This window comes from Buceros rhinoceros, unplaced genomic scaffold (genome assembly GCF_000710305.1).
Source record: "Buceros rhinoceros silvestris isolate BGI_N320 unplaced genomic scaffold, ASM71030v1 scaffold38256, whole genome shotgun sequence".
In the NCBI taxonomy this organism is placed as follows: Eukaryota; Metazoa; Chordata; class Aves; order Bucerotiformes; family Bucerotidae; genus Buceros; species Buceros rhinoceros.
Window position 1 is genome coordinate 546 of NW_010418852.1, and position 12,310 is coordinate 12,855.

General features: G+C 44.8%; 1 protein-coding gene across 1 annotated transcript; it reads left to right on the forward strand.

The window, feature by feature from the left end:
• Positions 1-3,742: 3,742 nt before the first annotated feature.
• On the forward strand, positions 3,743-11,722 carry C1S (complement component 1, s subcomponent). The gene is made up of 10 exons (XM_010138688.1): positions 3,743-3,901; positions 5,133-5,310; positions 5,576-5,701; positions 6,354-6,553; positions 6,773-6,926; positions 7,139-7,254; positions 7,487-7,565; positions 7,819-7,956; positions 8,775-8,849; positions 10,929-11,722. Exons 1-10 carry the CDS (start codon positions 3,743-3,745, stop codon positions 11,720-11,722), a joined length of 2,019 nt encoding a protein of 672 aa, XP_010136990.1.
• Positions 11,723-12,310: the final 588 nt, after the last annotated feature.

The following is a 12,310-nucleotide window of genomic DNA, read 5'->3' on the forward strand; positions in this document are numbered from 1 at the left end:
GGGCAGAGCGGTGCCAAGTCCCGGGGTTTTACGGGCAGGCAGGCTGTGCGAGGTTTGCGTTCAGGTGCTGTGCCGGAGGGAGTAAAACGAGCTGCTGGTGCAAATCCTCCCGGTAGGCCGAGGTGGAAATGAGTGAGTTACGCGGAGCAGTTCTGAGCCAGCACACAGGCAGGTTTTCCTGGGGCCTGCCCGAGGCTCTGGATTTAACCCCCGGCAACAAAACTGACCTGGGTCGCAAGAACAAGTTAAGGAAGTGAAGCCTGCAAGAAGCCCACGGAACCCTCTTACTGGCAGAACGGGAAACAGGCAAATTATTTCCGAAGTCTTGGTGGACCGAGGATATTTTACTTGCTCCTTACATATCATTGATTCCCTGCTGATAGATTTCACTGAGTTAGTGCTATTTTTCCTCTTTTGATATTTACTCCCTTTGTTTTATGCACTGACTCAGTATTTTCAGATGGGAAAGTGTGGATTTTCTTAAGAACTCGGGAAAAGCTTTTTTTCTCCCAACTTCCTGGGGGAAGAGAAGCCCGTCAAGCCTGTTTTAGATGGCAGTTACGCACGCCGCAACACTACTGCTCTTCATAACATCTGGCAGAAAGGTTACAGCTGCACAGCTCTGAGTCATCTTAAGAAAAGGTTTATCTTACGCAATTTCAGAAAAGTAGTATGTGATTATGTAATTTATGAAGTCGAGAGAATGCATGTGCCTCTGAGCAGAATTATATTGCACTGGAAAACTTAATACTGTTACTTATTAACCTTAATGGCATGATTTGCCTCTTTTAAATTATTATTTTATTAGAATTTCTGACATAGTTTCAGTGAATTGTAGAATATATTATCTAGCTGTTTCATCTTATGAATTGTAAAAACAATGCAGATCTAGACAAATGCAATCAAGTGCTTTATGTTATTCCACGTAAAAATATACATCAGTATCGCCAGTCTCCTGCATAAGTAGTTAGAATTACGCTTATATGTGCTCCATTAGAATGCAGAAACCTTTTTGTTTAACTAACTTCAGCAATCTTTTTCTTAATTAATAGGTATATGTCTTCTGAAGAATTATTGATATTCACACACTTATTAATTTACCACTGCTACAGACGAGTTGAATGAGGTTTATGTGAAAATATACAATTAATTCCCTTGCGGTGAAGTGATGTGCATAATATGCCAGCCAACACTCATTTTTACTTCTGCCATGCCCTTTTTAAATTCTGATTATGACTAGAAGAGTCCTGGCAGGGTCTTCAGTTCATCCAGTTCAGAGGAGAAAAATATCTTCCCATGATCTGCTGCTTATCTTTCATCACTGTTTCCCTGGATCTCAAAATTCCGGTTAGGAACATCAATCTGTGCTCCGGAGGGACGTCAGAAGTGAGATGACACATTGTTTTGTTTCTGTATCCAATTTGCGGTTTGACAAAGAGAACAGACTAGGCATGTTCTTCAAGGAAAGCCTTTATCCTGACTACAGTGAGGTCCACTGTGATTCATCTGTAGGTGTTTCTCTCCCTTGACAACATAAAGGAGTCTTTAGACCAGGCTTTGCTAACGCGGTTTTTCTGTTACCTGCTGAAGCTTGAATAATTTTTTTTCCTGGCTAAAACTGGAGCGTGCTGTGCTGATCGCGAAGGGTAGAGGTTGTAATGGAGTTTTACGTTTTCATGTATAGTCCGGTCCCAGTGTAGCTGGTTCGGGAGGAACAGGGGGTTTCTAGAATATTAGCGACAAGTCTTTTAGCTTTGCTGGTGATATTTTGGTCTTGGCTTGCGGGCACTGGCTGTGTTAAGGGTCCTGCCTGGCATAGTTCTTGAAACTCCATTCCATACGGGTCTTAGATGTAACTTGCTTCAGGGCTAAGTCTGATGAGCAGTTGCTGTTCTATGAAGTTCTCTTGGTAAATAAAACGCTAGTTATGAGCTCTTAGTCAAGTTCTTACTAACAGGAGTGTTCCCATAACATAACACAGCAAATCAAAGCACTCTTACTCCTGCTGGTAGCCTCAGAGAGGCACGACATTAAGTAGCCCAGTATCACCTTCTTCTTCTTCCCCCCCCCATAAAGAAGGGGTCTCTGAAGCATCAGAGGGGGAGCAGTGGCAACAGCCCTGTGGCCACCATGTTGTAGATACAGAATGATCCCCGGCAAAGTGATCTCTGGACAGGATGATGAAACAGATGTTTAAATGCAAGGCCATTGGACTAATTCTCACATTAACTGTCCATTTTCTACACCGGTTGGACTTTGTTCCTAACTTTTAAAAGGGAGGGAGGCAGCCAGAAACTCTTTTCTCCTCCCTTTTCCCCAAAGTCATCTGATTTCTCGAAAATGTGTAATACAGGCCAGATCTGTGTACTCCCCCGTGCAGCCTGAGCCAACAGGATTGTGCAACTTGTTCTGGAAATTCCCCTTTCTGCCGAGAGCCGGCGAAACGAGGATGTGACCCGAGCGAGAAGGCTGGGAAAAGCGGCGTCCCGCAGGTAGAGGGTGCTGCGATCTCTCTAATTAGAGCTCTCTTCTCCCGACCCGAGCCTCGGGTACGTTTGGAGGAGGGTGTGTGCACAGGAAGAGAAAAGAAAAAGAAAGCAAAAAGAAGGGAAGAGGGAAGAAACCCAGACACCAACTAGGGAGAGAAGGTAAATATTGCAAGCATTAGCAATGAGAAAAGAAAATATTCCTGAAAATATTGCTGTTCGACAGCTAGAAGAGTCAGGGCAAGCTGATCCCCAAGCCCAGGGTCTTAGCCTAATTTTTGAGGTGCTGGGAAGAATGGATTTGGTACCCCGGGGAGGGGGGAGGTGCTTTCTGTCTTAATTTGCTATGCATCAGCGTGGTGTTTGGAGACACAGATGGTCGTAAGGGGATGATAGTGTGAACACCACTGAGTATCAAGATAGACATCATCTCTCCATTTCGTCAGTACGGGGCCTGTCATCCCACTTGATGCTTGGGGTTGCTGCTTGCAGGAAGGAACAGAGATGTAAACTGGCTTTTGAAGCACGACATTCACATTGTGTTGTCCACAAGCTGGGGTTTTAGGGTCTTTGACCTGCCTAGCAGATATGCAGAAGCACAGGCAATGTTAATCTGTTTTTTGTCCCAGACCATAACTCCAAAGTCCAATTCCTGAAACTTTTCAGAAAGGAAGATCTGCTTTTTCCAGATGTGGTGAGTTACTGACTCTCCAAGGGGAACTCAGGTTTATTAACAATTTCCTTTTATAAATAAGGTGTTTTTCCTGTACTGCTGTACCGATTCTCAAATCTGAATGTACTATAGCCCAGGTAGCCTCCAGAACGAGGCAGTGAAGTAGGGAATAGCACTTTAGAGCCTTGTGCTCAACTGCTGCAGCATTACCAGCTCTTGTAGAGCTGGAGAAGAGCAGAGAGCATGACTGAGGTGGTAATTCTTCTGTGTGGAAGGCTACAGGAGAAAGACAAGCCTCACACAGCCACAGCATTGGTCATTAAAATTCCAAAGATGACTGAGCTGGTAATTCTTCTGTGTGGAAGGCTACAGGAGAAAGACAAGCCTCACACAGCCACAGCATTGGTCATTAAAATTCCAAAGCCAGGAGCTATGCTGTATGCTATGTACAGCCAAAGACCAGCTTTTTCACTAAGAACTGTGTGTATGCGGACAGAGAAGACTACTGCAATGTCATCTTCCTTCCTTTTTTCTCAGGCACCTTATCTTCTTCTGTCTCCCTGTCTGGGCTGATGCAGCCTCCATGTATGGTGAGATCTTGTCACCCAATTATCCTCAGGTGTATCCCAATGATGTGCAGGATTCTTGGGAAATCGAGGTCCCTTCGGGATATGGCATTCGCCTTTATTTCACACATATGGATATTGAACCGTCACAGAACTGCGAGTATGACTTTGTGAAGGTATTGTCCTCATCCTCAAGTCAGAAAAAAGACAAGAAAGTGGGTTAGAGCACGGAGCGAAGTTGTGTAGAAAGCTCAGGGCTGGAAGTGGAGGTAGACACATCCTTCCTGTTCTGAGCTCCAGGCAGCCCAAATGACTGAATGTATCCGCAGTAGCAGTTGATAAATTGATCTGAGTTTGCCTCATAACCACTTGAGTATTGTTCGTCAGCTGAGTGTCCCATCTATGCCCCCCTCCCCATGTTTCTTTTACATCAATAGGATGTAAATAGGACCCTTCTTAGCCATCGCTGACACCTCCCTATTGCAAGGCACACTCTTAGCCAGAGAACTGTAGGTATAAAAGGAGCATTTCCTTAGGGCATTGCTTTTCTGTCCCTGAAATTATTCAGAATTAATCCATGAGTGGACATAGATTATTTAAAGCAATCAGAAAATGATTGGAAATGATCAAAGTTAAAAACCAATCAAGACACCTGAGTATGGATAGTGGGCACTCAGATTAAGTGCACCACAGTTTTCTATGATCTATGCAGCACAGATTTCTTAAAACTTAAGAGACCCACTAGCTCTGCTCCATGTTGTCCCACAAGGCACAAAAAGATCAAGCATTTCCCCACAAGCAGACCGGAACAAGACCATCCTATCCCGCAATAGCCATGTCTGAAAAGGGACACCAAAAGGAGACACTGGAGAATGACCAAGGTGGGACAGTAGGCTAAATGTGCTCTGCTGGGAACTGTAATAATACGTGTCCTTTTGCAACAAACTGACAAACCTGTTAAGACTGCTCTGCAGACCATCGGTGATTGGTTTTGCCGTTTTGAACCAGTGTTGATTTTTTGTGCAAGTGGGCTTGAGGAAAGGATGTTAACAGAGAACTTTCTGCATTGATTTGTATTGAGAAATTACGACAGGTATTTCACAGCTGGCTAAGAGATGGAACACTCCTCAAGCGTCTTTCAAATGTCATGAAACTGGTAGTGTAGGGGCTCCGTTCAGCTGTACCTTGGCTGACCGTCTTCCACCCTTGGCCAGCTCAGTGGATGACACAGCAGCATTGGTCCCTCCCGCTAGCTATGTGACAGAGCTGCCCTGGGATATCTACCTGAATGTTGTGAGCAATGAGTGCAATTTAGGAGCCGTTGGTCAGCCACCTGTAAGCTGAAAGACTCAAATGTTGGTAATTGCACCTATTCCAGTAATAAGATCTCTCTGCATTCTTCTGCAGATAGTGTCTGGTGGCCATGTTGAAGGCGTGCTTTGTGGGCGGAAGAGACCTCGTGCCCTTGGCTCCTTGATTGTGGACGAATTTCATGTCCCTTATAACGCTCTCACTATAAGCTTCCAATCAGACTTTTCCAATGAAGAGCGCTTCACTGGTTTTGCAGCCTACTATGTCGCAGTTGGTAAGGACAAAACAGCCTCCTCTGAATGTCTGTAGAGTCCAAGCTAGGCGACAGGAAAGCTGGCAGAAATGTTATCCTTAACAAGGAGGCCTTGTTTAGAAGAGATCCCAGCAGACAGGACTGCTTTCCAGTATGGCCAGTATAAATGCCATCTTAGAGATATAATTTCCTTGTTTTCCACTAGTGTTTGCTTCACTTTCTCATCTTCCTCCTGCCCTTAGGGCCCTTTCCTAATCTTTCCTGTTTCATCTTTTTGCACTTGCAGACTTGGATGAGTGCACGGATTTTGTGGAGCAACCTTGCAGTCATTACTGTAATAATTATATTGGAGGTTATTTCTGTACCTGTCCACCAGATTATTTCCTCTATGAGGATAAGAAAACATGTGGAGGTAAGCGATCTGCATGAGCTATGGTCAACAGGAAGAGTTAATTTAGGCCAAGTGAGATATTGTACGTGGAAGACCTTCTCTATCAACCTTCTCAACTGGTTGTGACAGGTACATTCTGGGGAAAAAAACATCCCAGAGCAAATCTGAACTGGCAATAGGCTGAGATTTGGGGAATGTCTATTAATATATTCTTAAGAGTGCTCTTTTTCAGGTCAAGAGAATTAAGAAATTACCAAATGACATTCTTTAAAGACTGTGATGGAGACCTTTCTTGGCATACTGCTATCTGTGACTCTTTCAATCTCTCACAAAGCAGGGCAGTTCATAAAGACACAAAAATGGCCAAGGGGCTGCTCGGCTTGAATAAAAAAACTGCAAAGTGCATGTTGAAAGGAGTATAATCTGAGGACCTGAGCATGAGGGAAGGGGGCCTAAATCACAGGTGGGAGGTAAAAAAGAAAGGCCACTAGTAGTTAAAGTCCCTGGCTAACTTGATAAAGAGTGGCCCTGGTTTTGGTTTCTCAAAAGATGCAACGTTGTGACATAGGTGACTAGGGAGGCTGGAGATGTAGTGGAAGAGGCAAAGCTTGCCAGCTTCATACATGGACAATTTCCTTTCTGAGTCCTGCCTGTGTTCTTTCCTTAATCCTAGTGAACTGCAGTGGGAGTATCTTCACTGATCCATCAGGGGAGATTGCCAGCCCCAACTATCCCAACCGGTACCCAGAGAACTCGCGGTGCAAGTACCGTGTGGCTCTGCAGCCAGGCTACTTTGTGGCCTTGACCATACGCAGTGGGGACTTCGACGTGGAACCAGCTGACTCAGAAGGGAGTTGCCATGACAGCTTAACAGTAGGTGTTGGGCTTAGGGAGGGACTCAGGATGCTCTGGAGGTCTTCTCAATCTTCTCATATTAGAAGACCCTCTGACTTCTTAATTTTTGTTTTCAACTACGTTGCTTTTTGAAGTTCTTGGGAATACATTTGAATTTGTATATATTGAACATATATTTGAGCATCTCCCTGAGTACATTTGGTATTTCTAATTTCTTCTTGTTTGTTATTTTCCCAGTTTGTCTCTGGAAAGCAGCGTTTTGGTCCCTATTGTGGCAGCAAATTCTCAGGTCCTCCTGTAATCAAAACTCGGAACAACATTCTTGACATAATCTTCCAGACAGACCACGCAGTACAGCACAAAGGCTGGAAAATACGCTACTATGAGGATCGTGAGTAAACAGCTGAGGAAGTATTCCCTCTGCTGCTGAGTTAGGGAGGGAGTTTATCCCAGGACAGGTTCATGGTACAGCAGCATGTTCACTGCTGCTGATGTTGAGTAAGCAGAGAATGCCTGTTTATTAGGGAAAATAATCACTGGGGAGAAAGAAGGAGAGTGAATCTTGAGGCAGTTAATCACTGATTTCCATCTATCTCTTCAAAGCTGTAACCTGTCCCCCGAGTGTCATCCCCAACTCTGTTCTTGACCCAAAGAAGGACAGGTATATCTTCAAGGACAATGTGAAGGTGACCTGTGTCGAAGGCTATGAAATTGTGAGGGTAAGTTGCATTAAAAAGCATATATCCTCTCTGGTCCTCTCAGCAGCTTCCCAATGCCATTTCCCATCAGGTGTCCTGAGCACCTTTGGGGACTGAAAGTTTTCACCACAGGTGTAGTAAGTGGAAACTTCTTCCACCCACAGCAGCATTTTGAGGACTCTCCGCTGGAGTGCCTGTGTAAGGTATATTTCATAGCCAGTGACTTAGATGGACTGTGTGTTCTTTTCCCTAGCAACGAGACAGCATCCTGACTTTTCACTCCAGCTGTCAGGACAACGGTGAATGGAGCAACTCCCATTTCAGCTGTGTTCGTAAGTGACCCACCTCTGTGTTGTGGGAAGCAGACTGGAACAGAGCCTTCAGGCTCTAGGTCCACTATGTCTCCAAATGAGGAGAATGCTGAAGAATTGGGATGTGAGCATGCTGAGGGGACAGAGGAGGAGAGCGCTGAGGACTGTACGGGGACTAGAGGAGCTGAGTGGTTCCCCATCATACAGAATAATCACATTGTTGGGTGAGGATGCCCTTTGATTACGTTTTCTTGGTTTTGTTTCTTCTCTACAGCTGTGAACTGTGGTGATCCCGTTCCTCTTGACAATGCCCAAGCCATATATGTCTCGGAACTTCGCGAGCCTCTGTACAAAGCCGTTTTCCGGTATCAGTGTGAGGCACCTTACTATACCCTGAAAACCAAAGGGGATGGTAAGCATTGCCTCTGCTACACAAACTTATTTCTTTGATCAAAGGCCTAAGAAATGGTACTGGCATCATTGTGGGTCTGGGATTATATTGCCATCAGTTCAAGACCGGGGAAAAGTTCTTACTGGTGTGGAGTTGGAGGCAGTAGTTTTGTGTTGCCTTCGTGTTTCATAGGCTCTGTACTTGGGCCATTGACGTCTGGGATTATATTCCCATCAGTTCAAGACCGGGGAAAAGTTCTTACTGGTGTGGAGTTGCAGGCAGTAGTTTTGTGTTGCCTTCGTGTTTCATAGGCTCTGTACTTGGGCCATTGACCTTAAATGCATCAGCAAGTCCTCTCTCGTTTTGCCCGGGGTGTGAACCACGGAGATTTTTGTCACATCTAGCCCACATTTCTGGTGGAGAAGTAAAGGATTAAAAAAATCTATCAGATGAGGCCACTCCAAAAGCAGGCAGTAGTTTTGTGTTGCCTTCGTGTTTCATAGACTCTGTACTTGGGCCATTGACCTTAAATGCATCAGCAAGTCCTCTCTCGTTTTGCCCGGGGTGTGAACGACAGATTTTTGTCACATTTAGCCCACATTTCTGGTGGAGAAGTAAAGGATTAAAAAAATCTATCAGATGAGGCCACTCCAAAAGAGGGGCAGAACCACCCTAGAGGGGTTGTGTACTTACTTCTAAGGAGATCTCAGCAACATTTACCAAGCTGTGCTTGCTTTGGGAATGAGCAAGTTGATACATTGTCTTACGCAGTGATGCTGCTTAGACTCTCTTTGTCTTGATTGTATCCTTATGGTACCCTTTTTCATGTGTTTTCCAAGCGGTGTATCGGTGCTCGGCCAGTGGAGAATGGGTCAGTGAAGAGATGGGAACAAAGCTACCAAAATGTGTCCCAGGTACTACTGAAAACTGCGTTATGTACATGCGGCGTAGGAAGACCACTGCTTTTTTCATCTCTCTGTTTTTAAGCTGTTAAACTACAGTTGATCCTTTCTGAGTTGTTTGAATCACATTGGACAGGGTATTTCTGAAAGCTGTGGGCCACAAAGATAGGGCAGATGAGGCAGCAGAATGAAACTGGAAACAAAAGTGGGCAGCATGGTAAGATACCTGGTCTAACAGGACCTCTTCAGGTATCAGCGTGTGTTTCTGCACCTTTCCCCACCTTTAAATTTTCACATTGCCTGTTTGGTCAGTGCTTTAGATCTCGTCTGCATTGCAAATAGCAAAAAGACCAACAGGTCAAAAGAGATGTCCAGCAATGCTGTCCAGACTTCTGTCTTTGGTCCCTCCCAAGCTACTCTGAGAGTGGTAGCTTCTCTCCACAGCTCCCTGGGGTAGTGCTCATCTGTCCGCTGGGCACTACAGATGCAGCACTATAGGGAAAGGTCTTTCGCTATTCTCACTGGAAGTCATAGCCTAAACCCTTAAGGTTTAATTCCTTTGGTATTCAGCTACACTTACCGTGTCTGAAAGGTCAAGCAAGATCCCTGTCAAGGACCTTCTCATCCTCTCTTTGTGTACTTGGGAGACACTGAGAGGAAAGAGCATTGGTACTACTGCTCATGACTGCTGGTAGTTACGGCTGGGTCATAACTTCCAGCTGATAGAGAGAATTTTAAATCCTGCATATACTGCGTGCTGCTCAGTTTACCCTCTTAGAGGAGGCAGCATGTCTAGGACTAGTTGTACACGATGCCCGTTCACTACGCCAAACCCCTGAATCCTCACTGGCAAAGTACAAGATCCAGCTGAAGAAGATTCAGCCCTCCAGCTTATCCACTGACTTGGACTTTACAAGTGCCCAGTGCAAAAGGCAAATTTTAAGATAAAGCTCAGGGAATTTACTACCCAGGAGAAGGTTACAAAGACTATGAAGCCAGACTCTTCTCAAAGGGACATAGCAATAAAAGACAATGACAGGCAATGGGCACAAGTTGCAACACAGGAACTTCTGACTGTAGTGAAGGAAAAATGCTCCCCCAGAGCACTGCAAGTGTTGTCCAGAGAGGCTGGCTAATCACCACCCTTGGAGATGGTCAGAAGTCACATGTCAAAGCCCCTGAGCAACCTGGATTTGCAGTTAGGAGGGCAGGGGAAAGGGCAGTTAGGGATGAACAGGTTGAACTGGAGACATCGAGAGGTACCTTCCAGCCTAAATCTTTCTATGATGATGCGAACTCTGTAACAAATTCTGCTTCATTTCTGTTGGAAGCTACCCACTGGCTCTAGTTCCTTAATCTCAGACTGTAGGACTAAGGGTTCAATGTAAACAAGGCAGTGCAGTAAGAAATCAATTTCCCAGCTATTTCGGAATGACCAGTCTTATTTATCCTCTTAGTGCTCACATTCTACAAAACCTTATAGAACATTTTACTCAGAGAGCATGGAGCATCTCTGCACTCACAAGACCCACAGATAAGATCTCCATTAACCCACTGCTTAAGAATTTACATACTGAAATAATGGAGAGGAAAAATGGTAAAACATCAGTGACAGAACCGAACACTTAACCTGCGCCTCTTTGGAGTTCACAATAAAACCCCATAAATCAACATTTTAAAGAGCAGTGTCATATTTCTGAGAGCTTAAGCAAATATTTTTTCAAAGAAAATCCCTTCACCTACAGGACATAATTCAGCAAAGGAAAAATGCTAACTAGAATGCAATTAAATTGTGAGCTTTGACATACCAGCACTGGCTGGGTGACAGCTGCTTTCCAGAAGAATTATTTGAGTATTTTTAGCCTAAATTGAATGTTAATAGCAATTTTTGCTTGATTTTTCTTGAATTTCTCTGCAAATACTAGTTGCAAACTCTGTAACATAAAATATAAACTTTGGTTACTCAGAATCAAAAAGGGAAGGAGGACATGTGAAGAAGGGGACTACGGACTTCTTAGCAGTACCAGTGAACCTCCTATTTGTAACTGCTAATTCTCCCATCTGGTTCTTCTTTTTTTCTTTTCTTTCCAGTCTGTGGGGTGCCTAGTAATCCCATCCGAGAAACATCAAGGATTTTCGGAGGCACCCGTGCAGAAAAGGGCAACTTTCCCTGGCAAGTGTATTTCGATTACCCGAGAGGAAGTGGCGTACTCATCTCTGAAAGATGGGTAATGACGGCAGCCCATGTGCTGGAGGGATACGACAAGCCCAACATGTATGCTGGGGTAATCAATGTCGGTAGAGAATCTCTGTACTGGGAGGCCAAACAGCTGATCGCAGAGGCCTCATTCGTCCATCCCGATTGGAAGAAGTATCCAATAGATACCAGGACTGATTTTGATAATGATATTGCACTAGTGAAGTTGAGGGATCCTGTGAAGATGGGCCCAAACATCTCAACCCTCTGTCTTCCTGCTAAATCGCCTGAGTATGAGCTGCAAGAGGGGACTCTGGGCTACATTGCTGGCTGGGGCCAGAAAGAGAGAGGAAGACTGCCAATCTTTCTTTGGAAGGCCCAGATTCCTGTGGTGGGCATGGATAAGTGCCGATCTGTGAAACCAGAGGGCTCTGCTGATTCCAGTGCTTACCTATTCACTGACAACATGATCTGTGCTGGTGGTGGCAAGGACAGCTGTAAGGGGGATAGTGGTGGAGCCTACGCTATCCAAGATCCTCTTGATGACAGACGATACTACGTAGCCGGGCTGATCTCCTGGGGACCAAGATGTGGTACCTTTGGTCTTTACACCAAGGTAGTGCGTTATTTGGACTGGATTACAGAGACCATGAGCAAGCATGAGGATGCAGAAGCTTCGCAGGATTAGCTCTTTCTCCTTTCAGCACGGTCACCCTTTCTAAATGTGATGGTTACACGTTCAGGCTGGCTGTGATCCTGTTCACTCTGCGTATGTAACGAGCCTACTCATTGTGTCTGTGCTGTCTGGAGAGTCAGGAATGTGTATCCGTTTATCCCACTGTTGTGTTTGGGAAGAGAAATGCTCCTTCTTCAACTCATAGTAGCATATTCACTCTGGACAGAAAGGCTCCTTCTGCTTCCGCTCATTTTTTTTCTGTGCCAATTTTTTCCACTTGGAGAAGACCTAGACATGCCCCACATGACAGGAAGATTTAAATGAAGATGAGAGAATAATTGTTGGAACCCCAGGGTAGGTTCAGATCCTGGTTTCTGATTTATGTACTTCCTGTATTGTTCAGAATACTTAACAGCATTAAAGAATGTCCAAATTGCCTTTTGTGCAATGTGCTATAGTATGTGTTTTGTCTTTCTTCTTCTCAGTCTAGACCTAGTTCTCCTTGAAACTTCCTAAATCAAGTGTCTAGTCACATTTTGTCCCCTTAGGCTGCCAGCTTTTGTCAAGCCGTAACTTGTGCTACCTCCCCTCTCTACCTAA

Bases quoted from the DNA above. Each gene is read 5' to 3' on its own strand.
- C1S (XM_010138688.1), top strand. From the start codon at position 3,743: ATGTATGGTGAGATCTTGTCACCCAATTATCCTCAGGTGTATCCCAAT. The intron at 5,311-5,575 runs GTAAGGACAAAA...TTGCACTTGCAG, and splicing joins AGCCTACTATGTCGCAGTTG to ACTTGGATGAGTGCACGGAT. The intron at 8,850-10,928 runs GTACTACTGAAA...TTTTCTTTCCAG, and splicing joins GCTACCAAAATGTGTCCCAG to TCTGTGGGGTGCCTAGTAAT.